General features: G+C 41.5%; 1 protein-coding gene across 1 annotated transcript in view; it reads left to right on the top strand.

The window, feature by feature from the left end:
- IL20RA (interleukin 20 receptor subunit alpha) overlaps positions 1-25333 on the top strand; it is a 35174-nt gene extending 9841 nt beyond the window's left edge. Inside the window, exons 2-7 of the mRNA XM_029223378.1 lie at positions 9117-9252; positions 14782-14960; positions 16822-16997; positions 17572-17716; positions 21101-21240; positions 24440-25333. Coding sequence (XP_029079211.1) covers positions 9117-9252; positions 14782-14960; positions 16822-16997; positions 17572-17716; positions 21101-21240; positions 24440-25231 — 1568 coding nt within the window. The 3' untranslated portion in view covers positions 25232-25333. The remainder of the gene's footprint in view (positions 1-9116; positions 9253-14781; positions 14961-16821; positions 16998-17571; positions 17717-21100; positions 21241-24439) is intronic.
- Positions 25334-26405: the final 1072 nt, after the last annotated feature.

Here is a 26405-nt window from a genome sequence, read left to right as displayed (position 1 = left end):
ACCAGTGTGTTTTAATATCTTTGTGGTAGGATAACCACCTCAGAGAGCTGATCTTCAGCGAGCCCCGCGCAGCACGTGGATCCCCCGTCCATTTTATCACATTTAGTTACACAACTTCATTGAGGCTTAATTCAACCCTGAAGAGGTGTGATCCGAGCCCCGGTCACCATCAAAAACATCAAAGCATTGACTTGTCACTATGGAGGAGAGTTAACCTATTGAAAAATATTGCACCTTTCTGACAGTGTTTTTGATGGCTGCTGTACACTTCTGTCTTCATCTTGTTTGACTGGAAAGTCTGAGATCACACTCTCAACTTCGTTTGCCTCAAAATCCCAATCAACAGCCAAGAGAAGTAAATACTACTAATTACTTCCAAATCTCCACTAAGTAATTATTTTTGTCTCTCTTACTTTTTCTATTAATTTTTTTCTCACATTTTTATCTTGACTTTCTCTCTGAAAATGTCAAGTGATGGAGATGTTAGTGGAAGAATCACATTACTTATGTGAGGATAAAAAGAAGTACTATGATTTATGAAAATTATTTGAAAAATAAAGTGGACGATATATGTTGATACTTAGTAAACACCTATTGATGGAACTGGGAGTTCCCAACAGCTATTCTTTCCAATACCTTAGTGGTTTCAAATGGTTTGTCTTTGACTCTGTTATTTCTTTTATCTTTTCCTTTCTGAGGCAAGTTATCAAGTTGTAGAGACTCCAACCCACATTTGAATCTATTTTTCCACAGTTACTATGATATTTAATTTGGATAAACACTTTGGAGATCACAAAATGTGGAGAAAAATCAAGTCCCTGGCCTCAAAAAGCAAGTCTGAAAGGGAAAGGGAAGGGAAGACATACATACAAGAGATGACATAAGGAAGTGGGACTGCTTTTCTAACAACGAGACCAACATATTCAAATTAATAATGGCATTTTCAAAATAGACATTTTAGGGGGCTGTGCACAAAAATCTCACAATGTATTTCCTAAACTCCTTTTTTCAGAGTTCTCAATAGAACCTGTATGCATCGGTCAGATTAAGGTTTGCCATTAAGTGGCAAACCTTCATCGTGGAGGTGTGATTTAATTTTCAAAAGCATTCAAAGCCACCTCCAGCCAACTTGGGTAATCAAGCTAAGAAATGCTATGTTGGGCAAAAACAACGTGTGACTATAAAAAAAGAAAATGAGATGGAATTTTTTGCATGTATGCAAGCAACCGCTGAAGACAGTTGTAGCTGAAAGGAAGCATGCCCCAGATGCCAGAGCTGAGCCGTATGAGGGAATAATTATAAACCCTCCCAAGGGAACTGCTAGGACAATGCACACTCTTTTTGATGGGTAAATGCCAGTATATTTATTTTAAGAACTAGTCTCAACCTTAAAGTCCTACTTGCTCTCAAGCACCAACAGCAATATTCCGAAACATGTTTAAGCACATAGATTTACTTATTGAGGTGTGGCTATAAAGAAATAACATGCTTTTTATGTATGACTTATATATCGCTCATCCGTATAAAAGTTCACATACCTGGCAGGGAAAGCATGTATTGATGGATTGCGTCCGCGATTCAGAAGATACCTGCTCTGTGAGGGCAGGGCCTTCTGCGTGTTTCTGTCTCTGCCACTGCACCCTGGTAACTATCAGTTTCTGTTTCTGGTAGGTGCCCAGTAATGAGGTTGAATGAATGATATGACTAAGTACCTTTCCACCAGAAGAAACTTCAATGAAGGAGAAATACTAGGGTTTTCCTCCTTGAATTCCTTGTGTGTGTGTGTGTGTGTGTACATATTTTTATTCACACTGAGAAAAGATAGGGAAAAGCAGCATATGAAGCGTTTGCATTTTTGAGAATTGAACCCCTCATTGAAATTCTTATATATCTCCTTAGAAGCAGTCATCTGTCACATGCACACTTTCCAATGACCATGCAATCTTTACTTCCCACAACACTGCTCCTCGAAGCGTTCCCTAAAGGCAGTAAGTGAGTGTCCTAGTAGAGAACCCTGTTGTCCTCAGAGCACTTGGGCTCAAACAGCTTCCAGATGGCTGAATAACCACAGGCAAATCAGTCCGCCTCTCTGGCCCTCTATCTAATCAGCTATAAAGGGAGAATAGTAACCATGGAGGATGATACTGAACTAATGATTATTGAGCTCTTTCTTTGTACCAGGCGCTATTTTGGGAACCTTATTTAATCATTCCAACAAGCCTATGAGGCAGATTATATGATTGTTTTATTTTACAAATGAGGAAATCGAGTACAGAGGCTAAATGACTTACTTCAGGGCACACAGCTTAGGTACGCTGTAGAACAGGGAGTAGGTCCCAGTGTGGCTCTAGAACTCTTGTTCTTAAAACTTCTGCCTCACCTACTCACGTAAACAATTATTAGAAGCCAATGAGATAGGGCGGGTGGCAGTGCCCTATATAACGTTCAGTATACTATTAAGAGAAAACAGAGGCAGTATGCAAGTACAGCAGCAAGTGGGCAAAGAAATAATTAGAGAAATTGTAGCGGGATTGGTAGAGGAAGATAATCGAGTTCAGAGGAACTAACGTTAACATCAAACCGTACTGGCTCCTTTACAGAAGACAGTTAAGTATAGTTTCTCAGGTAAATAGTTTCTGAATAACATTTCAAGTGTTGTTTAGATGACTCACTTTCTAAGGGCACTTGATATATGTAATATATGTCAAGGGGGAAAAGAGGAAAGAGGAGTTAATATTTTTCAGGAGAGACAATTGATAACTTAAGACAAAAGAAAATATGCCTTTTCTTTCAGCACGATGAAGTTACAGCAATATTTAATCTGTTTGAAGGTAGTGACACTGTTTGGCTCTCCTTTGGTGGAGGCTGGGATGAGGTATATCCAACTTTTGCTTCCTGAAACCGATCAATCACCCTCTGGTGCTTCTTGTACATCGATTGTTTTTAACCCCATTTCCCACAACAGAAAACTCATTCAGGAGGTGATTTTTTTTTTCTTTTTTTGGTCTTACAAGCATAGTAGGTATTTTCCTATTTTGAAAGGCACTTGTAAGATGTAGCAACCACTTGCCATGAGCTGCTCTTCCTTCATTAAAAAGCATCTGTTGAGTATCTTCTGACTGTGCTAATCCCCTGTGTATAGTGTAAGTTTCCCAGGGTGATTTCAAGCTATCAGGGTTTGGTGGTTCAGACTGTGTCACCCTCATCCAGATGCTCATGTGAATCTGGGTCCTGCCCTTTCTCTACAATTTATGTGAGCCCAGTGGTCCCTGGTTAGTTCAGTTCAAAAGTATTTATTTGAGGGCTTCCCTGGTGGCACAGTGGTCGGGAGTCCGCCTGCCGATGCAGGGGACACGGGTTCGTGCCCCAGTCCGGGAAGATCCCACATGCCGCGGAGCAGCTGGGCCCGTGAGCCATGGCCGCTGAGCCTGCGCGTCCGGAGCCTGTGCTCCGCAACGGGAGAGGCCACAGCAGTGAGAGGCCCGCATACCGCAAAAAAAAAAAAAAGTATTTATTTGAGAGGCACTGGGGATACAAAGAATCTTATAAGACATGGTGCCCAGGGTCAAACAGCTCAGAGCCTAGTGATACCTTCATTGCTTCAGCTTCAGAAAGACAGATGGGGCTGGAGGGCTGGAGACTTTCTCCGGGCAAAGGTGGGCAGGGCTTCCTCAATGCTGAGGTTCCCTTGTTAATCATGAGCTTGAGAGACTTGAATGGCCCCAAAGGGAAGTCCCCAAAAGTGGACACATTTGACGGTTCAGCCTCTTGTAGTCTGATGGTTTTCCACAGGAGTGAATGAGCATACTGTCCATAATGGGAAACTCAGAAAGCCTCAGCCCCAGAAGAGAGAGGTTTGGGTAACCACGAGCCTGATTACCCTTTGTGAGTTCACTCTGAAAACCTCACCACTTTTTACCAGTGTTCATCAGGCACTAATTTATGCATAGACTTTTCCCACAGTATAATGAAATGGAAATACCTTTTACTGTCAGGCATATAATTAAAACTGCAACATACTTAAAATGATGACCTTAGTATTATCTTTGAGGCCATTAAGAAAATGTCACATACCATTTCATTCCACCTACAGAAAGGTAACTATAAGGTAATTCTTGGAACTAATGTAGCAGCCACATTTTATAAAACTCCACTAATGAAGTTGTCAAAGATTTACCCATTTCAAATTCCATTTATTTATTCTCTTTCTACTAGAAGGACCCAAGAGGAGATAGAGGACTTTTTCTTTTTGGGGTTATAACATATATGAAGCTGGGCTAGAAGACTTTCCCAAAGGCCAAGATATAATGAGAGGAAAATAAACACTGAAAGGGAGCACAGGTCTAAATGACATGACTTACAGGCTATAGCTAACCCATCATTACTTAGGAGTTCATTAAGTGGACCCCTTCTTGCTGACCCTGCACAGCTTTGTTAGGACAGAAGCCATCTTTCTGGTTGTTGTTCATTGGTTAATTTTTTTCCTTTTTTAAATTGAAGTAGAGTTGATATATAATATTACATAAGTTACAGGTGTACCATATAATGAGTCACAATTTTTGAAGGTTATACTCCATTTATAAAGTATTGGTATTCCTTGTGTTGTACAATATATCCCTGTAGCTTATCTTATACATAATAGTCTGTGCCTCTTAATCCCCTACCCCTCTACTGCCCTTCCCCACCTTCCCACTGGGAACCACTAGTTTGCAGAAGCCATCTTAAATACCCATTATCCAAGCGGGCCCCCCTCAAGTCTCCCTCCATTGACCAATGTCCATACCCCAGTCAGGGAAGCTCAAAGGGAGCCTGGATTTCTTGTCCCTTTCTGAGGTCTTCTGTGTTTCATTTTCTCCTGATAGACCAGCCTCCCACCCAGTGACTGTTGTCAGGAATACCCACTCCCTTTAGGGGAGACCATGCACACCCTCCACAACATCACAATGTAATCATGTCATTAAAATAGTGCAAGCCAATACTCTAAATGGAGGCGCACATGGAAAAATAAGGCGTCTTTTAGTTCCCAAAGATACTATAGGAGGAGGGTACCAAAATTGTAAAGGCATAAAAACCGCAGAGCTAGTTAGGGTTTTGTGGGTGATTTGGTGCGACTAATGAGCGTAGTGCATTTGGCAGAATTACAAAAGGAGAGGCCAGACCAGACCATGGAGAACTTTGTGTACCAAACCGAAGTTGTAATGGTATAGCACTCCCAGAAATAAAATTATGTGTGCTAATCCAACAGCTTCGTGATTTGGGATATTAAATGGACGGACTTTCAGAGGATCAGAGCTGTACTTCCAGGCCATCAATCTATGCGAACAAAAATGCTTTTGTTACCCACGAATTGGCACATGACTCCTGATATCAATGTGGGTGTGACATATTTCCTCTTTGGTGTTGATTAAATTATCTTATCGATACTGGCATGTTAGGAAAATGACTTATCTCAACTGGAACATTTATTCAGGAGTGTTTTCTTTATGTTTTCCAAACTGGAAACAAACAGTGCCTACAACTTCGTGAAGATGAAAACACCACAAGGAAATACTAGTTATAAGTTGTTCTTTTTAAGATACTGTTTCTCCTCCTCAAAAACAAGTGCTAATTCTATTTTTTATCACTCTTTTGCATCATCAAAAGGGCAAATATTTCTTGATAAATCCTCATCTGTTGATTTAGCTTTCACAACACAGCAACTCTCTTACTGATGTGACTCTCATAGCTCTGCTTCATCAGGGGGTACTGTTTCTACTTTGAAAAGAGAGCTCCCAGCTGCGCCCACCTCACCCTCCATATCCACAGCCAGCATCTCGGTGCAAGCTCAGCCTTCCTCACTGGGGCTGCTGCAACTGCAGTCTCACAGGTCTCTCCAGTGCTATTCTTGCCCCCATCTTTCTTCCTTCCTCTCATAAAAGGCTAAGCCTTTTATGCAGTGGAAGCCATGGGCCTATTTGTATTTCAAATGGATTACTTCACCATCCGGAGCCTGTGCTCTGCAACGGGAGAGGCCACAACAGTGAGAGGCCCGTGTACCGCAAAAAAAAAAAAAAATTAAAATGAACAGTCCATTTACTTTATTCCAAGTTATTTCTTTAAAAATTTGGGGGTATGTTTTAGGCATTTTGAGAATTCTGTTGTTTACTTATATTAAAAGTCACACAGAAACCAATGTAGAAGATAAACCTTTGTATAGATAAACATTGAAAAAATATGCCTGGATTATAATAGCTAAGATAACTTGTGTTTTTTTATTCTCCGAAAACAAATTGCCACAAATCAGACTATTCTGGTTCCTTCTCAGTTAGTTCTGTGGAGCCATGTTTTAGTAATGTCTTCCATCGCGATATTATAATACACAGTCTATTTTAATTTAGTTTTTACAAGATGCTAACCACTCTTTACATGTTAGTGTCATCTAAAAATATAGAACCACAGCATTTTAGATCTGGAAAGATCCTCGGAATTGTTTATGTTGACAGTGTTCCCCACTTTTTTTGTTTTGTTTTGTTTTGTTGCGGTACGCGGGCCTCTCACTGTTGTGGCCTCTCCCGTTGCGGAGCACAGGCTCCGGACACGCAGGCTTAGCAGCCATGGCTCACAGGCCCCGCCGCTCCGCGGCATGTGGGATCTTCCCGGACCGGGGCACGAACCCGTGTCCCCTGCATCGGCAGGCGGACTCTCAACCACTGCACCACCAGGGAAGCCCTGTTCCCCACTTTTGAAGGGTTGGGGAATACTATACTTCATGGTGCTGCTTCCCCAAGTTCTCTGTTTTGTCTTAAAAATATGATTAAAAGTTAGAACCTAGTGATAGCACAGAGCAGTATTAAATCATTAATAATTATTCATTATATATAAGCTCCAGAAAAAGCCAATACCAGTTGATATGCAGTGCTTCCAAGGAGTTCGAAGAATAGAAATCAAAGACAGACACTTTGATGGCAGGTGGCATCCTTTAGAGGTCCTTTCAACTGCTCCTACACACACACCCACACAGTGACCAGTTGACAGAGCTTCTCTTTGAGTGTTTAACTTCCCTCTCTGAAATAAAACTGAGGACTTCCCTGCTGGCGCAGTGGTTAAGAATCCGCCTGCCAATGCAGGGGACATGGGTTTGATCCCTGGTCTGGGAAGATCCCACATGCCGCAGAGCAGCTAAGCCCATGTGCCCCAACTACTGAGCCTGCGCTCTAGAGCCCACGAGCCAGAACTACTGAGCCCGCATCCCATCACTACTGAAGCCCGTGTGCCTAGAGCCCGTGCTCCTCAACAAGAGAAGCCACCGCAATGAGAAGCCCGCGCACCGCAACGAAGAGTAGCCCCCGCTTGCCGCAACTAGAGAGGAAAGCCCGTGCGCAGCAACAAAGACCCAACGCAGCCAATAAATAAATAAATAAATTTATTAAATAAAATAAAATAAAACTGAGGTATTAAAAAAAATGAGCAAGGTTAAAAGTAGGAGTCATTACAAATGTAGCACATGCTTGCACACATGCCCAAACACAAACTCAGCCACTTATAGTTCGGTCACCCTGCCACGTGTTAAAGAGCTTACTTTGGCTCAGAATCAGGGTCATGTTACATTATAAAGTTTAATTCCAAAGGAAAGAATTTTTTCTTTCTTTTCATTTGGCTTGTGGGATTACAATACATTGTATAGAGCTAATCTTAGCCAAGGATTACCACAATCATAAAGCTAACTCCTTTCTCTGACATTAGTCTCAGTTGATTTATACAAGAATTATTGAACGTTAGCCAAAATTGGACCAGCCTTCAGCGACTTAGCTCAGTTTTATTTCCTGTTTGATTTGAAATATCAAAATTTGATATTTTCCAAATTCATTGACTAGAATATGCATATTTATGATAAGTTCTTCATAATATCTGATTATTTATTACTCAGGACTTTGGGATCTCTCCAGTAGTTTAAATTAATATTTTGATTCTTTCATATCACCACAGAATTTTTTCATTTATTGTATTTAAATGATCGTCTTTGTTTTCTTTTATAAGAAACTATTCTTCACTTTTCTTTTTTCCTTTTCTAATTTTTTGGTAGTTTCTCCATTTTTTATCATTCCTTTACAGAGGATTTCTATAAATTAATCCTCTAGGATACAGTCTTCCTTAGAACACAGTTAGGTGAACATATCAGTGTTTTTTTTGTTTTGTTTTGTTTTGTTTGTTTTTCTTTTTTGCAGTACGCGGGCCTCTCACTGTTGTGGCCTCTTCCGTTGCGGAGCACAGGCTCCAGATGTGCAGGCTCAGCGGCCATGGCTCACGGGCCTAGCCTCTCCGTGGCATGTGGGATCTTCCCAGACCGGGGCATGAACCCGTGTCCCCTGCATCGGCAAGCAGACTCCCAACCGCTGCGCCACCAGGGAAGCCTGCATATCAGTGTTTAATTAAATAAATTGTCTTCTTTCATTAGTTCTTATTATAACTATTTCTTTATTATATACTTTAGTAAAGCTAACCCCAGCTCCAGTCTCCAGTCTCTGGCCTTTCAGTGACATCTATCCTAAATTTTATTTCTATATCTAATAAAGGGATTGTTTCAGTTATCTTCTGGTGCATAACAAACTGCCCCAACATTTAGTGGTTTAAAAGAATCATTTTATAATTTCTCATAATTCTGAGGATTTATCTAGGGCTCAGCTGGATGGTTCTTCAGCTGGTCTCTTTCAGAGCCTCTCGTGAAGCTTCAGTCTATGGCACATGGGGCTGGAATGTCCACAGTGGCTTCATTCTGGCCCCTTGGTTGGAAGACTGGGCTCAGCTGGGACACTGGGACAACCGAACCTCTCCCTCTTCACATGGCCTCTTGACATGGTTTCTCCAGCATAGTAGCCCACTTTTTACATGGCAGCTCAGGGCTTTCAAAAGGACAAAAGTGGAAGCTCGTAGGCCTTGTTAAGGCTCAGTCCCAGTAACAATTTTGTTGGTTAAAGAGGGCCATGAGGTCAGCCCATGTTCAGTTTGGAAGGAAATACACAGAGCATGAGTACTGGAAGGTGTGGCTCATTGGGGACCATATCTGGAGACCAGCTACCACATGTTAGGTCTTCCTTTCTCTCTATTAAGACCTCAATTCCTCTCTACTCCTTTTTCAGTTTCCTGTGTCTCTGGTGGTCTGCCTAAACCTACAAATATAACCTTCTTATCTATAAACATGAAGAATATCCTACAGTGGAACCCACCACAGGGCCTACAAGGAGTGGAAGTTACTTATTCTGTGCAGTATTTCATGTAAGTTGGTTCTTTTCGTTTTGGCTAATTTATAAGCACAAGACTCAGACTCCTATTAATTGTGCAAAGATAAACCATCTATTGTATTAAATGAGTGAGGAAAAAGAAAGGTTTTAGATATTTCATGTTAAATTATCTCATTGTGTTTTGTTAGATTAAATTAGACAACAGTTTCTTCATGGAAACAGAGTATTGAGTACTTAGGCAAGAAGAAGTTATTTAAATGGAGAAAAGAAGTCTGTCAAAACGTTATTCTGTGGCTGAGCAAACAAGGAAATCCATCACCTCTGAAACATCTATACTTATTAGAACTATAGGACATTTTTAAGTGAAACTGAGTGCAGAATTCTGTACAACTCACAGTTTTTATTAAAGATAATAGTGAATGGACATTTTCACTTTTCACCTCTCACTCAACACACATTGCAATCAAGAAGGAATGCAAAATGGTAAGTCGGTGTGTGATAGATCCTCACTCCTATACCCACTCACCTAATATTTAATAAAGAGCTGGCTCCATTCGAAGAGTAATTGTCCCAGAGAATCCAGCACACCTGTCCCTAATTACTGAAAGGGAGAAAGACAAAAAGAACACAAGTCAAACATTCCTGAAAGCTTTCTCATGGAAATTAAAGAAAAATTCAGACAAATAATGGTTCATAGTTTGAATCCATAAACAACATGTTCTCTAATGGTAAACCTCAAAGAAGGGATAACAGTCAAAGAAGAGATTCCAAGACAAGAAGAATACTTTTTTAAAAAGCACGGTGGCAGAACTTAGGAAGAAGATGGAAAATAAAAATGTTACATAGAGATGAAAAACCTATTATAGCTAACAGGTAGTAATAATTGAACAGGTAATAATGACTATCTGGAATTGCATATTGTAAATGCATGCTCTGTCTAGGAAAATTTAATAAAAATAATAGGAAGACATATCTTGGTAAAGTTATTTAACTTTGAAGAAAATGAAATGATTTATGACCGTCACAGCAAAAGCAATGATTTCTATCTGGCAACACTCAGTTCATGACAGTGATGTATCTTCTGAGGGAAAAATAAGTGTGACCTAAGACTCTTACCAAGTTCAGCAAATATATTTTCTGTATTTTCAAGCAGGTTGAACTTGGGCTATCACTCCCCTGAGACCTTCTTGCAGGCTGTGGTTGGGAGGGAACACTAACTAAAGATGATATCTAACTGACAGAGGGATAAAGATGAGCCTAAATGAGCTTAGAAATGACAAGATTTTGGCAAAAAGGGAGCAGGCATTGAAACTATCTAAATGTAGAACTAAGACTAGTGCTGGGAAATATGGTTACAGAAATTTCTTGTAAATGTTTGAACCTTTTCAATAATATAACAAATCAGAAGGTAGGGAAAAACTGTATATGTACTGACTTCCGTAGCATGAAGCCATTATATGTGATCCAAAATGAAAATATGTCATCATTTTAATAACTAAACTCTCAATATCTTTCATACACAATTTTCTTAATTTAAAAGATCTTTTTAAGAACTAATATCTCATGTGGTGATGAAACATTTGAACTACAGTGATTCATTTCATTTTAATTTCTTTTTCTTCAAAGTTTGAATCAAGTTAAATTTACTACTTTTATTAAAATCATAAGTATGGCATAACCTAGCTTTTGTCTATGTATTCAGCTATTGAATCATTCCTCTGGGTACATATAAGCATAATGAGATGTGCAGAATCATGTGTACCAAATGTTTCAGGGTAATGGGCTTCAGGGTAATTTATTTCTCTCTCGGTTATACTTTTCTGATTGCCTGAGTTTAAAAACTGTACCATATTTACAAAAAAGAATAACATCATTTTTGTCTTTGAAAAGAAAATTCTGAGGCAATATGGGGATATATGTATATGTATAGCTGATTCACTTTGTTATACTGCAGAAACTAACACACCATTGTAAAGCAATTATACTCCAATAAAGATGTTGAAAAAAAAGAAAAGAAAAGAAAATTCTGACCATTAAAGGCAGTGAAAGACTTTGGCTGCTACTCACAATGACCTCATTTATCTAGAACTTCATTCTCATTGCCGAAGAATTTCTCAGGAACCAGTATTTTAGGGAAGAGGCATCACTCTGCCAGGAGAAACAGCTCATGAATGTGTCCTTGTCTCCTTTTTCATTAGGTGGAGCAAGGAGCTTGTTCTGTTCTTTATGTGTTTATGTGATTCAGAAAAGGATTTAAAAAGAGAGAGAGAGAGTAATCACTGCTCTGTGAGAGTAGATAATTTAGATTACATAAATTTCAAAAAAGAATATTTGAAAAGAAACTTGCCATGGTGGAGTTCTTACATGCCTGTGAATGTGGACAGTGGGCAGGAATACAGGGCAGCTGTGTCACTGACAGCTCCAGGCTCAGTTCCAAAGACAAACAGTCCTGGGGTCATAGCCAGACTGTGAACCTAAATGGGTAGCCTTGGGCAGGTTACATATTATACTTTTTTACTTTTGAGTGAAGTTTGTTTCTAAGCAAAAAATGAAATTTTAACAAACGTTTAAATTATATCTACCCAAAGAATTTAATGCCGAAAAGAGAGTGTAGCATTAAAAGCACAAGCTTTAGCATCAGGGAAAAGTGGTTCAAATCCCAGATATGCCTGTTATACTAGTCAGACTGCCTTGAGCAGCTCCCTTAATATCACTGAGCCTCAATTTCCTCATCTGTAAAATGGGATGAAAATAACAGTACCTACCTCCTAAGGTTATTATGATAATTAAATGAGATAAAGCTTTCAAATCCTAAGCAGCAGTCCAAGCGCATAATAGGCACTTGATAAATATTTCCTGCCATTACCAGAAATCAGAGACCCCTGAGGGCCCCGCATGACTTTTTGACATGCATGAACATCATTACTGTAGTATTTATTGAATGTTTCATGTCTATCAGCTTGTCAGACTTACAAAGCATTTTGTCCAAAATTCAGTAAAGAGCGTTTCTCCTTCATTGACATCTGTCATGGGAAGCTGCCTTGCCCTCGGCAAAGTCAGGAAATTTGAGGAGAAAAGGTCAAATAGGGGATGGCAATATTTTTCAAACCACAAGTCAAGACCTGTTGGTGGGCCATGAAGTCAATTTTGAGGGACATAACTGGCATCTTTTTTTTTTTTTTTTTTTTGCGGTACACGGGCCTCTCACTGTTGTGGCCTCTCCCGTTGCGGAGCACAGGCTCCGGACGTGCAGGCTCAGCGGCCATGGCTCACGGGCCCAGCCGCTCTGTGGCATGTGGGATCTTCCCGGACCGGGGCACAAACCCGTGTCCCCTGCATCGGCAGGCGGACTCCCAACCACTGCGCCACCAGGGAAGCCCTAGCATCTTTTTTTTAACGGGAAGGATTAGAGTGGTGTGGAGTGGATTAGAATGGAAAATAACTAAGTGCCTGGCATGTTGTAAAGTTTAGGTATTATCTTCCAAGACCTTTGTTTTAGTATGTTGGATATATGTGTGAACTGGGTCACACTGTGAAATGTATTTCTTTCTATGGCTCACAGTCAATAAAAAGTTTGAAAGCCCCTCAGCATGGTGATTACTTGAATGGAGAAATTGGTCAACAAGATCTAACTATATTTCTAATGTTTTCTGGTAGCTGTGGTACTTATGAAACAGGAGACATTTACTTTCAGGACTCTGCTGCCATATTTGGAAAAGAGAAGATACCCTTAAGCTTCGGCAACACTTGATAAAGTTGACATTTCATCCTTCTCAACACCCAGTCTTCCCTTGACTTTTGTGATGTCTGTTTTTCCTTCTCCCTCTTTAGCTGCTATTTCTAAGTGTACTTTGTATCTCACCTTTATTTTTTTAATAAATTTATTTATTTTATTTATTTATTATTTTTGGCTGCGTTGGGTCTTCGTTGCTGCACGCGGGCTTTTCTCTAGTTGCGATGAGCGGGAGCTACTGTTCGTTGTGGTGCGCGGGCTTCTCATTGCGGTGGCTTCTCTTGTTGCGGAGCATGGGTTCTAGGCACGTGGGCTTCACTAGTTGTGGTACACGGACACAGTAGTTGTGGCTTGCGGGCTCTAGAGCGCAGGCTCAGTAGTTGTGACGCACGGGCTTAATTGCTCCGCGGCATGTGGGATCTTCCCGGACCAGGGATTGAACCCATGTCCCCTGCATTGGCAGGCAGACTCTCAACCACTGCGACACCAGGGCAGTCCCTGTATCTCACCTTTAAATCTTGCTGCTCCTGAAATTTTATCCTAGGCTTTGCTTTGTCTCCATGGGTAATTTCATTCATGCCTGTGCCTTCCATGAGCAGCTTTATGCCATAGATTTCAAAATCCCTACCTCCCACTCACCCCTTTCTCCTGAGCTCCAGCGCATTCTGAGCATCCGCATTCGGATACCTTTTACGTATCTTAAGCGCAACATGTCAAAAACTGAACTCATTATCTTTCCCTCCCCCCTCCTCTCCCCATTTCCCAAACCCACTCTTCTTCCGCATTCCTGATCTTGGTAAATGTTACCACCATTCCACCCAACTAGCCCGGACAGTAAGAGACATCATCCTTAACACCTTCTTTTCCCTCATCTCTCTCATGCACTCAATCACCAAGTCTTGTCTCCTAATATTTTTTCCTTTTGTCCTGTCATTCATTCCACTGCCACCATCCTTGTGCAAGCCACCTACCTCTTCCACCTGGACCACTCTAGCATCCTCTCAACTGCTCCCCAGTCAGCCACCCTTGACCCATTACATTCTCTACGCTACCACCAGAGTTAGCTGTCTAAAAGCCCGACACACCTGCTTTAATCCTTTCAGTAGCCTCTCATACAACCCTGTCTCTTTCACTTGGCTCTTCCCATGTCACTTAAACTCTCAATACCTCAGTCTCTTCCACCAGAGAAATGCTAAAATATTTCCCACCTCCTATTTTCCATGGGTGTTATGTTTTTAATAAAGGAGAGGAAAAACAGATGTGAGCAACCTAGTTAATAGCATCATCATCACTATGATCATTGAAAATGCTAATTTCCGAATGCACTCCAACCTAGTGAATTTTCCCCAGAACCCTTGAGGGCAAGTATATTTTTAAATTTTACGACAATGTCAAGAAGAATTTCCAAGGAAAAAATGACTAATTTTTCTTAAAACAATCCATCCAAAAGAAAAAGACGCATCAAACTGACCTTGGTATGCATGTGGGCTAAAAATTTACATAGAAGAATTGATCACACAATCTGTAAAATGTTTACTGTAGGCCAAGCCTAATAATAAAATACATGCTTTCAAAATGTACTATCCACATTATAATTCACAGAAAAGAGATGTGATTATAGAAACTCTGACTCATGTTCCTGACAGCTAATGAAAAAATTTGCCAGCAGCAAAAGTAGATTCTTTTTTATCTCAATGACAAGCACTTTTGTTGTTCTGAAGAGAAGGTCCTAAGTTCCATTCAGTTTTATGTAATGAATGTTTTTTTTTTTTTCCTACTGTAAAGCATAGAGAGCACCTCATTGTTAATTCACAGTTTCCTTCTCAGCAGATATGGGCAAAAGAAATGGCTGAATAAATCCGAATGCAGAAATATCAGTAGGACCTACTGTGATCTCTCTGCTGAAACTTCTGACTACGAACGTCAATATTATGCCAAAGCTAAGGCCATTTGGGGAACGAATTGTTCTAAATGGGCAGAAACTGGACGATTCTATCCTTTTTTAGAAAGTAAGTAACACAGTTGTTTGTTAAACATGTGTCAATATCAAGTTCATCTGACCCCCTAATGTACCAGTCTCTGCCTCATAGACAGCCTTGTCGAGGCCAGCACTCTGCACTCTGTCGATCAGGTGAAGTCACCAGCCCAAGGTACTTCACCTTGCTGCATCTCAGAGTCTCATCTTTAGAATGAAAGTTTTGGCCAAGTGTCTCTAAGATTGCTCCCGGATCCAGAATTGACGCTAGATGCCAATAATTTTTTTTTTCTTTTTTTGCGGTACGCGGGCCTCTCACTGTTGTGGCCTCTCCTGTGCAGAGCACAGGCTCCGGACGTGCAGGCTCAGCGGCCATGGCTCACGGGCCCAGCCGCTCTGTGGCATGTGGGATCTTCCCGGACCGGGGCACAAACCCGTGTCCCCTGCATCGGCAGGCGGACTCCCAACCACTGCGCCACCAGGGAAGCCCTAGATGCCAATATTATCAAATTTTGAGTTTGTTTTATTGTTTAGTTGAGATTATATAATTTGAGGAACAACTGACAGATTTATTTTCATGTTGTGGGTTTATAAACTATTTGACATATGCCCGCAGGTTGATTGAAGATTGTTCTGATCACCAAACTAAGTCTCTTCTTGTTACAAACTTGGTAGAGTTATTACATAATTTCTAGATGTAACTCAGAATTAAGGCAGCATCTTCCTGGTATTTCCTTTGAAAATTTTCCATCCCTGATCTGTGACTGATTCGGCCATAGAGGACCCACTCAGAGCTGCCATGATGAAATTTACAAGCACTCCCTAAGTTCTGGAGCTGGAGCCTTTCCCTTGCTGCCTTTCTGGATCAGAAGTCAGCAAACTATGGCCTCGGACTAAATGCAGCACCCCCTCCCCTTTCTGTTTTTGTACAAGACAAGAGCTAAGAATGGTTTTTACATTTATATAAATAATAGTTGCGACAGAGATCACATGGCCTGCAAAGCCTAAAATACTTACGTCAGTACCTTTATGGTAAAAGTTTGCTAATCTCTGTTCTAGATCATTCTCCAAAGTTTACTTCCCCAGAGGTCTTTAGCAGTGCTTCATTTCTCCATTTCTGATTTTTACAAACACATCAAATCCTCTTAATGTTATTTATCACCAACGTTTCAGGTCCCAGGAGTGTTGCACACACTTTTTTTTTTTTGTATTTAAAGGATCGTCTTTGTTTTCTTTTATAAGAAACTATTCTTCACTTTTCTTTATTCCTTTTCTAATTTTTTGGTAGTTTCTCCATTTTTTATCATTCCTTTACAGAGGATTTCTATGAATTAATCCTCTAGGATACAGTCTTTCTTAGAACACAGTTAGGGGAACATATCAGTGTTTTTTTGTATTGTTTTGTTTTGTTTGTTTTTCTTTTTTGCAGTACGCAGGCCTCTCACTGCTGTGGCCTCTCCCGTTGTGGAGCACAGGCTCCGGACGCGCAGGCTCAGCGGCCATGGCTCACGGGCCCAGCCGCTCCGCGGCATGTGGGATCTTCCCGGACTGGGGCACGAACCCGTGTCCCCTGCATCGGCAGGCGGACTCTCAACCACTGCGCCACCAGGGAAGCCCATGCAAACACTTTTAATTATACTTACCGTCATCTAGTACTGTTTAGCCATGTGACTAGGAACTACATGTGACTAAGTAAATTTGCTGCTTTAACGTTCTATCAGTGTGTGACATGATTGTTTCAAGATTCGGTATCACTTGGGCCCACCTAGAGCATTCTGAGGCATCTCAGATAAGAGGGTGGGCTTTAGAGCTTTGATCCCAGTAGGATTATATTGTTTCATCCGAGGTGATTTCTACATCTGAACATGATCATTCCCTCTCCCCTCCCCTTTAAGCACAAATTGGCCCACCAGAGGTTGCTTTGACTACTGATGAGAAATCCATATCTATTGTTCTGACGGCTCCAAAGAAGTGGAAGAAAAACCCAGAAGAAAGCTCTATTTCCCTGGAACAAATATACTCTAATCTGAAGTATAATGTGTCCATACATAATACTAAATCAAATAGAACGGTAAGCCTGAAATGGAATGGGGACCTATCATTTGTGTCACTTTTTGCAGCTAATGCTGGAACACACAGCCCTGATGCTTAAATTCTCGGCATGTGAATCTGGGAAGGTGTGACATTCAGGAGTGTTGCCATACAAGATACAGTTGAAGCTGATGTGTAGAAATTTTAAAAACTGCCTTCAGATTTCCTTTACAGAAAGTCTCTGCTATGATGTTGCTGTTGGTGTGTAGAGCAATTGTCCACCTCACTTTGATGGAGAGTTTTTACCTGCTTAACATCTGTCAGTCACTCTCCAAGAAAGAAAAACTTATCAGCAAGAACCCAGGACAAAGTGGAAGAAGAAATCCCTCCTTATGTCATTATTTAGAATTGTTCCCACAATTTGCCCAGTCCCTAACTGGGACTGCCAAGCTGAAGGAAAAGGATATTTTAAAGCTGTTGCTAAAAAAAAAAGCTCTTAGTGATAGTAAAGGACTTACTGGTACCTCAGTCTTCTGTTTCCTTCTAAAGTTACTTGTCTAGGGTGGTGCTGGAAATCTCTGGCTCTAACTGCTCTTAGCAATCCCCTATCCTAGTGGTCCCAGTGTGTGACAAACCGAACGCTGGTATTCGGCTGGCTGGAGCCGGACACTCTGTACTGCGTCCTCGTGGAGTCCTTCGTCCCAGGCCCTCCTCGCCTTGTTCAGCCGTCTGAGAAGAAATGTGTCAGTACTTTGAAAGGTAAGCTTTGAGAGTCTCAGCTGGTCTGACGTAGGAAATCTGCTAAAACTAGAAGGAAGGATGGTGGTGTAGACAAGGTTTTGAAAATCCGTGTCTACCAGAAACAGGCTGAAGTGCAGGCAGAAACAACCACCACCAGAAATGCACTGAGCAGCCTGGGACTCTACCATTGAACTTGGCTCACAGCAGGGAGTGTTTTCACCTCCCAGGGCACTCTTAGCACCAGTCCAACAAGACTCTACCTTGGGAAATAAGAATTATAGGAATTTTTACACACACGGTTTTTCTTCTTTAAAACTATAATCACTCTGATCAGTAGAAGTTCTGTGGTCTTTAAGAACATCACATGAGTTTATTCCTAGGAACAAAGCAGTATCCTAAAAACACTTTACGACAGAGTCTTTTGCTCCCCCTCGGGAATACAAATTATAGGCGCTGCAGGTTGTGTTCAGATATCACTCACTGTGCAAGGCTGTGCAAGGGCCTGGGATCAGCAAATCAGTTACTACTCCCTCACTCTTATAGTTGCTTCTCTCTCTTTCCTTTTATTTGTCTCCTCGTGTTTTCTGAACTTGGCTGCCAAGGAAGTGTGGTTGAAGAGTCTCGTTCCTGTTAGGAGACTAGAGTTATAGGAGCTTGGCGTTTGTTTAATCGTTCTCCCCTGAGGGTGGTAAGACCCTGAACTCAAAACCTAAAAATTGAAAATAAATCCTAAAGTTTACCTTCATTGAATGGCTCTTCATCCATTCTTCTGTTTCTCTCTTCCAAATGTGCTGGCCTTCCAAACGTCACAATCATTTTCCCCAAGACTTGGTTCCGTCACCAGCTATGGGACAGGAATGGTGACAGAACCCCTGTTTTCCTCTCCCCTCAAGCCTCCCACATTTCGAGATGAAACTGTCCTAAGGATTAAAAAGGGAATTTTGTGAATACATATCAGAAGTGAAAAGCTTTATTTTTGAATCTCCATCATTATCATACCTTTCCCTTTAAAATGAAGGGTTCTCTACCATATGTCAAATATCAATAAAATTAAAATGCAAGGCAAGCAAAAGGCAAAGCAAAGCAGATTGAGGAAATCATTTTTGTATTTGGAAAAGTGCTCTGTTTACTAACAGCTTGATCAGTGGGCAAATGGTAAGAATGAATTCCCAGTGGAAATCATTTAAGCCATTGGCAGAGCTAAAGCAACTAAAGTACAGATTAAATGAAGTACTTCCCAGTAAGCAGAAGGAGCCGACCTTCTCACTAGTCCTGGAACGGTAATAACAAGGTACCATTTCATGTTCTGACCTTACTTGATATCCCAGCTGTTAGAGCACCCCAGATACCTTTCCAAGACACCATTATGAGGGTCTACTTTTTCAAAAACTCACTATTACCTCTTTGGGGACTATTCTTTGAAATATTTCTGCTCTCCAGACTCCCCCAATTCCTAAAATATAGATACAGTTTATTAGTTGGTTGTTGCAAACATGTGCTGGTGTATACTAAGTGCCTTCAGTCATTGTTGTCATGGCTCTGTTTATCAGGATGAGTTTGGTCCAGAGGCCAGGGATTGTATTAAGAGGACTGGATTGATTGGGATTGACATATACACACTACTATATGTAAAAGAGATAACTAATAAGGACCTACTGTATAGCACAGGGAACTCTACTCTGTACTCTATAATGACCTATATGTGAAAAGAATCTAAAAAAGAGTGGATATATGTATAAGTATAACTGATCACTTTGGTGTACACCTGAAACTAACGCAACATTGTAAATCAACTATACTCCAATAAAAATTAAAAAAAAAAAAGGACTGGACTGAGTTGTAGCCTGAAGTAGGGGCAGGTGATGCTCAGCCATCTGCAACATCTGCATTATTGGCATCTTTCTATGTGGAACCTGTTGACAGATGTGCTCTTCGGGATGGAAGAGCCTGCAGTTGGACCCCCATACCTGGGCTTTTCCCACTGGCTATTGTTGACCAGAAGTCCATGATGCTTCTGTTTCCACTCTTTAACTAGACAGTTGACCAGACAGTAACTTAGCTCCTCTCTCCCAGGACTAGGCATCAAGAGTACCCAACGTCTGCAATGGGTTAGAATACTCCCATGATACTCCTGCTGATTGTATTAGTATGTAAGGAATGCCCTAGAACTTTTGTCATTTGTGCTAAATGCTGTAGTAGTCAGGGTTCTCCATAGAACACAATATACATAATCTTTATATATAAATGTACACACACACACACATCAAGATGGAGATAGAGACTTATTTTAAGGACCTGGCTCACATGATTTTGGAGGTTGGTAAGTTAAAAGTCTGCAAGGCTGGAGACCTAAGGAAGAATTTATGTTGCAGTTCTTATCTGAAGGTGATCAGCTGGCAGAATTCACTCTTCTGGGACATGATCAGTCTTTTTTCTATCAAAGCCTTCAACTGATTGGATGAGGCTCACCCTCATTATAGAGGGTAATTTGCTTTACTCATGTCTACTAATGTAAATGCTAATCTCATCTAAAAAATGCTTTCACAGAAACATCTAGAATAATGTTGGACCAAATAACTGGGTACTGTGGCCTAGCCAGATGGACACATAAATTTAACCTTCACAATTTACAAGTACTCCACAGGAGCTTAACAAATATAAATTAGTCACAATGAGTCCTGTCTATCAAGCATATAGTCTGATCCATGGTGATCCAGGGCTACTTTTCTTAAAACCACTCACCAGATCTTTTCATTCCTCTATGGACTTTTAAACTCATCATGAACCTACGGCACAGCAGGACCAGGGAGGGAGTTACTGCCATTCTCAGCGCACACCAGCTCAGCTGCCTCTCCACACATCCCCAAGCTCCAGACCTACCAGAAAGCCTGGCCAGCTGTGTAAGGATGATTCTGTTTGTCACACAGAAGATGATGCCATACATTCGTGGCAAGGTCCTGAATATGTGGAAAAGATTGAGTCAAATGCGGGGCATGGAAACGTGGGGCAGCTTAATGGGATCTTCACAAGAAGGTTTTGTTGTTTGGTTTGAAGCGCTGTGAGTTACTTGAGTATCAGGCACACTTTCCTGCAAATAGAAGAACCGGCATGAATCTCGTAGCCAGATATAAAATGTTGGAATATCTGCTGACTTGGGTTGTTAAGGCATCCTTGCTGTAAAGGTTGGAGACAAGTCCAGATGATTCCTTAAGCCCATCTGTTGTCAGAGAGAGTAAGAATTCTGAGATCCCTTCTAACATTTAGCTCAAGCTTCTCAATTTGTAAATGAGAAAACTGAATTCCTAAAAGTAACTGATCTCTCCAAAGCTTCTTGACGTTACCAGTGTTTTCCCACCACACCAAATCACAACTGTCTACCCCACCCTACTTTTCTTTTTACAGATCAAACACCAACACTGAAGGTTAAAATCATCTTCTGCTATGTTTTGCCCATATCTGTTACTGTGTTTCTTTTTTCTGTGATGTGCTACTCCATGTACAGATATACCTACGTCGGCAAAGAGAAACACCCAGCAAATCTGGTGAGTGCCTAGAGTGGTAGGAGGCTTTATAACACACCCAGGAAGATAGAAAAGGAGGTTCTAGAACAGATACCGTTCCTTTTATGGGCAGAGTGAGTTTCAAGTTAAAGAGTTGATGAATTAAAAACACTTTCTGTACTAGACTAACTCAGTACCATAACCAAAGAGAAAGATTCCTTAACTTTTGACAAAGATTTTATATTTATGGAACAGATCAGACTAGGTCTTGAGGTACACAGATAAATTGTCATGAACCATGCCCCTCCGAAGGCTTAAGTCTAGTTGGGGACTAGAAGTTTTAAAGGATATGTGAAGACTAAGATGAAAGTGGGTTCTAGGGACTCTTGCGGGTACAGGAAGGGCGCTGGCACCCTACGTGGAGGATCAGAAGTTTCATGCCTGGGCTTGGTCGTGAAAGTTCAGTAAGAGTTAGGGCACCTACCTCAAGCGGAAGAAACAGCAGGGGCAAAGGTAGGAAGATGTTTGGGAAAACATATAATATTGCAAAACCATGAGGTTCCTAATGAGAAGCTATGAAAGAAGAGACTGGAGGGTGAGGGGGTAAGGTCAGATAATGGGAAAGTTGGGGAGCTATTCTAAGGACCTTGGACTTCATTGTGTTTGCAAAACTCTGTAAGGTTTTGAGCTGGGATCATTATGGTAAAGATTGAGTTTTAGATACAACTGGATAGTGTTAAAGACAACTTTAGGGGGAGGAAGACTAGAAACAAACAAACAAACAAACAAACCCAGCTAGGAGACTGTGGGAGTTGTCCAGGAGAGAGAAGATCAGAGTCTAAAAGAGGAGAGGGGGATGTAGGGCTGGAGACAGACACGGAATGGAAACACGTTTAGGGGGAAAGCGGCCAGGGCTTAATCATTCCCAGCAAGGAGAAGCAAGAAAGCAAAAGAAGGAACAAACCTTATGCTTCTGGACCATGTACTGGAGGTTTCCCAAGGCTGAGCATATTTTAACAATCAAAAACTATTTCTTTGGGAATTATCAAAATACTTGTTCACGTGTACACGATACATACATGCATTCCTGTTAGTTCTGTTTTTAAATGTTTCTATTATTCTGCCTTCATTTGGGTTTCAGAGTTAGCTTTTTAATGACGTAGGGAGACCTTTCCTAGGAAGAAAAAGCACAGGAGAACTGACAGCCTGTGACTTTTTGAAACCCACATTTTTGTAAAAGAAAGATGCTGAAGTTCCTATTTTGTAGTTAAATGAAATCACATCATAGGGTGGATAATGAGAATTGTAACATAACTCATCATTGACAATCTAAACAGGCACCTTCCATGTATTGCCAGAAAACTTTAATCTTAAACAAGTTTTCCTGACACGATTTAGAGTTTCTTTCTCTGCTATAAATTGGCAGGTGAATTTCCGTTTTGGGCCCTATTATAGCATGATTAGTTTGGTGTATGGGGGAAGTAAGTAAAACCATCTCTATTCATGTGCTTATTTCTCTTTTTACACCTAGTTTTCATGCCCTTCCACATTTCCTGTCCAGAGTATATGCAAAAGAGAGCTGGTAGCCCAGAGGATGGCTTATTGATTTCATGCCCTTCCACATTTCCTGTCCGGAGTATATGCAAAAAAGAGCTGGTAGCCCAGAGGATGGCTTATTGATAAACACATAGTAAACTGTAATTAATAAAGCAATTTCAAAAACTCTCAGTCTTCACCACTCCTGACACAGCAGAAATTCTGATTTTACAGAATTAAAAAAAGGAGGCTCAAGAAATTAAATAAGCCCCCTGAATTCCCTCAGCCAGTTAGAGGAAGAGGCGGTCACACCCGATCCTTGGACTGGATCACGACCACCCAGGGAACCACTCTTCACTGCCATATGCATTTCGTGCATCTTGGGTCTCTTGCCTCAAGGTGAGGGAGTTTTCCCGCGTATTCCAAACATAACTCACTTCCATGAGTTGGTAAGAATAGGCCTTTACAACTATCTGGGGACAGTATAAATTCTAACTAACAGCTGGGTTTTTTTGTTTGTTTGTTTTTTTAATATCTTTATTGGAGCACAATTGCCCTACAATGGTGTGTCGGTTTCTGCTTTATAACAAAGTGAATCAGTTATACATATACATATATCCCCATATCTCCTCCCTCTTGTGTCTCCCTCCCACCCTCCCTATCCCAGCCCTCTAGGTGGTCACAAAGCACCGAGCTGATCTCCCTGTGCTATGTGGCTGCTTCCCACTAGCTATCTATCTTACATTTGGTAGTGTATATATGTCCATGCCACTCTCTCACTGCGTCCTAGCTTACCCTTCCCCCTCCCCGTGTCCTCAAGTCCATTCTCTACATCTGCGTCTTTATTCCTGTCCTGCCCCTGGGTTCTTCAGAACCTTTTTTTTTTTTTTTAGATTCCGTATATGTGTGTTAGCATACGGTATTTGTTCTTCTCTTTCTGACTTATTTCACTCTGTATGACAGACTCTAGGTCCATCCACCTCACTACACATAACTCAATTTCGTTTCTTTTCATGGCTGAGTAATATTCCATTGTATATTATGTGCCACATCTTCTTTATCCATTCAGCTGTCGACGGGCATTTACGTTGCTTCCATGTCCTGGCTATTGTAAATAGAGCTGCAGTGAACATTGTGGTACACGACTCTTTTTTTTTTTTTTTTTTGCGATACGCGGGCCTCTCACTGTCGCGGCCTCTCCCGCTGCGGAGCACAGGCTCCAGACGCGCAGGCCCAGCGGCCATGGCCCACGGACCCAGCCGCTCCGCAGCATGTGGGACCCTCCCAGACCGGGGCACGAACCCGCGTCCCCCGAATCGGCAGGTGGACTCCCAACCACTGCGCCACCAGGGAAGCCCATGACTCTTTTTGAATTATGGTTTTCTCTTGGTATATGCCCAGTAGTGGGATTGCTGGATCATATGGTAATTCTATTTTTAGTTTTTGAAGGAACCTCCATACTGTTCTCCATAGTGGCTGTATCAATTTACATTCCTACTAACAGTGCAAGAGGGTTCCCTTTTCTCCACACCCTCTCCAGCATTTATTGTTTGTAGATTTTTTGATGATGGCCATTCTGCCTGGTGTGAGGTGATACCTCATTGTCGTTTTGATTTGCATTTCTCTAATGATTAATGATCTAACAGCTGTTTTTAATGTCTCTCTAAAGTGAAAAGGTGAAAACCATTCTCTTCTCTCTTTATAGATTTTGATTTGTGGAAATGAATTTGACAAAAGAGTCTTTGTACCTGCTGAAAAGGTTGTGATTAACTTTATCACCCTCAATATTTTGGAGGATTCTAAAACTTCTCATAAGGATATAAGTGTAATGGAAAAAAGCAATGATGCATCAGACCTGAATGAGCCCAGCAAGGACCAGGAGCCCCATCAGGAGGAAGTGGAGGTGAAACACCTGGGATATGCTTCACATGTGGTGGACATTGTGTATGACCCTGAGAAAAGCACCAAAGGGACTTCCTTAAGCCAGCAAGAGCCACCCAGCAGGACAATGCCCACAGACAAAACAGTCATCGAATATGAATGTGATGTAAGAACTAGTGACATTTCTGTGGGGCCTGGAGATCAGGAGTTCAATTTGCAGGAGGAAGTGTCCCCACGAGGAAAGTTATCTGAGCAACAGGCAACCTTAGCAGACTTGGGTCCACAAACACTACCATATTCATATACCCCTCAGCTCAGAGACTTGGACCACCTGCCGCAGGGGCATGTGGACACAGAGGAGGGGCCAGAGGCAGAACCATCAACCACACTGGTCGATTGGGACCCTCGGACTGGCAGGCTGTGTATAGCTTCATTATCCAGCTGTGAGCGTGACTCAGAGAGGTGTAAGCATTCTGCGTCTGAGGGACTCGAGGACGAGGGCCTCTTCTCTAGACTCTACCAGGATCGGGCTCCGGACAAGACACTGGAGGGACATGAAGCCTATCTCATGCAGTTTATGGAGGAATGGGGGTTATATGTACAAATGGAAGACTAACGCTCAGCTGTCCCTTTGCCGACCTCTACTGTTAAAAAACACGGGAGTGCAAACAGATAAGTGACCGAACAATAGAGTACCGGAGACAGAAGTTTACTCAGATTTCTGTGTCAGTGAGAATTACTTATTCCTTCTATTTTCATAGAGCTTGTTTCATTCTGCCTCCTGTGGGTGGCTGGGTTGTGCATGTGGGCCTCCCGCACTGATGGTGGGTGCCCAGAGTGCAGTGGCTGACCCTCTTTGTACCCAGTAAGTATTCAAACATTTTGGCCAACTTGGATGCAGAATTTATTCAGGTGGGTGTACTGTGGCCTCTTTATTTATGATTTTCTAACAAGAACTTGTACAATTATTTTCTGGGCCCTTACCAAGTGTATAGCGCTGTAAAAAATACTTCATGGAGACCATTCATTGTATAAGTGCTACTTTTTTAGAATTTGGTTTATTGCCAGCATGATGAGATACTTAAAACATGCAAATACCACTAAGTGGGTGGGAAGTGGTCACATTTAAAGACCTAACCCACTGTTCAATCATAATAATCCATGTTCAGAGTGAATAAACCAGGCACAGATCTTGATGTCATATGCTTTGGGCTACTTTAAGTGGCCATATTAATACTTCAGGAGAAGTTCTGGAGTGTAAACATAAATTGTTGTTATTAGTTTATAGTCAGAAAATGTCCTCTCGCCTTCCCTGGTGGCACAGTGGTTGGGAATCCACCTGCCAATTCAGGGGACACAGGTTCGAGCCCTGGTCCGGGAAGATCCCACATGCCATGGAGCAACTAAGCCCGTGCACCACAACTACTGAGCCTGCGCTCTAGAGCCCATGAGCCACAACTACTGAGCCCACGAGCCACAACCACTGAAGGCTGTGTGCCTAGAGCCTGTGCTCCACAACAAGAGAAGCCACTGCAATGAGAGGCCTGCGCACCACAACCAAGAGTAGCCCCTGCTTGCTGCAGCTAGAGAAAGCCCACACGCAGCAACAAAAACCCAAGGCAGCCAAAAATAAATAAATTTATTTTCAAATGTCCTCTCAATAACTAGCAGAGGATTTTTAGCAGGGAATTAACCTGAAAAAAAAATGCCACATTTTATAATAGAACAGTACATTTATTTCTGGATATGTGTTTTTCAAAAGATATTTAGATAGTCTGTAAACTAGAACA

Source organism: Monodon monoceros, unplaced genomic scaffold (genome assembly GCF_005190385.1).
Source record: "Monodon monoceros isolate NGI ecotype Baffin Bay Population unplaced genomic scaffold, NGI_Narwhal_1 Super_Scaffold_15, whole genome shotgun sequence".
NCBI classification, from domain to species: Eukaryota; Metazoa; Chordata; class Mammalia; order Artiodactyla; family Monodontidae; genus Monodon; species Monodon monoceros.
This window is presented reverse-complemented; position numbering and strand designations above follow the sequence as displayed.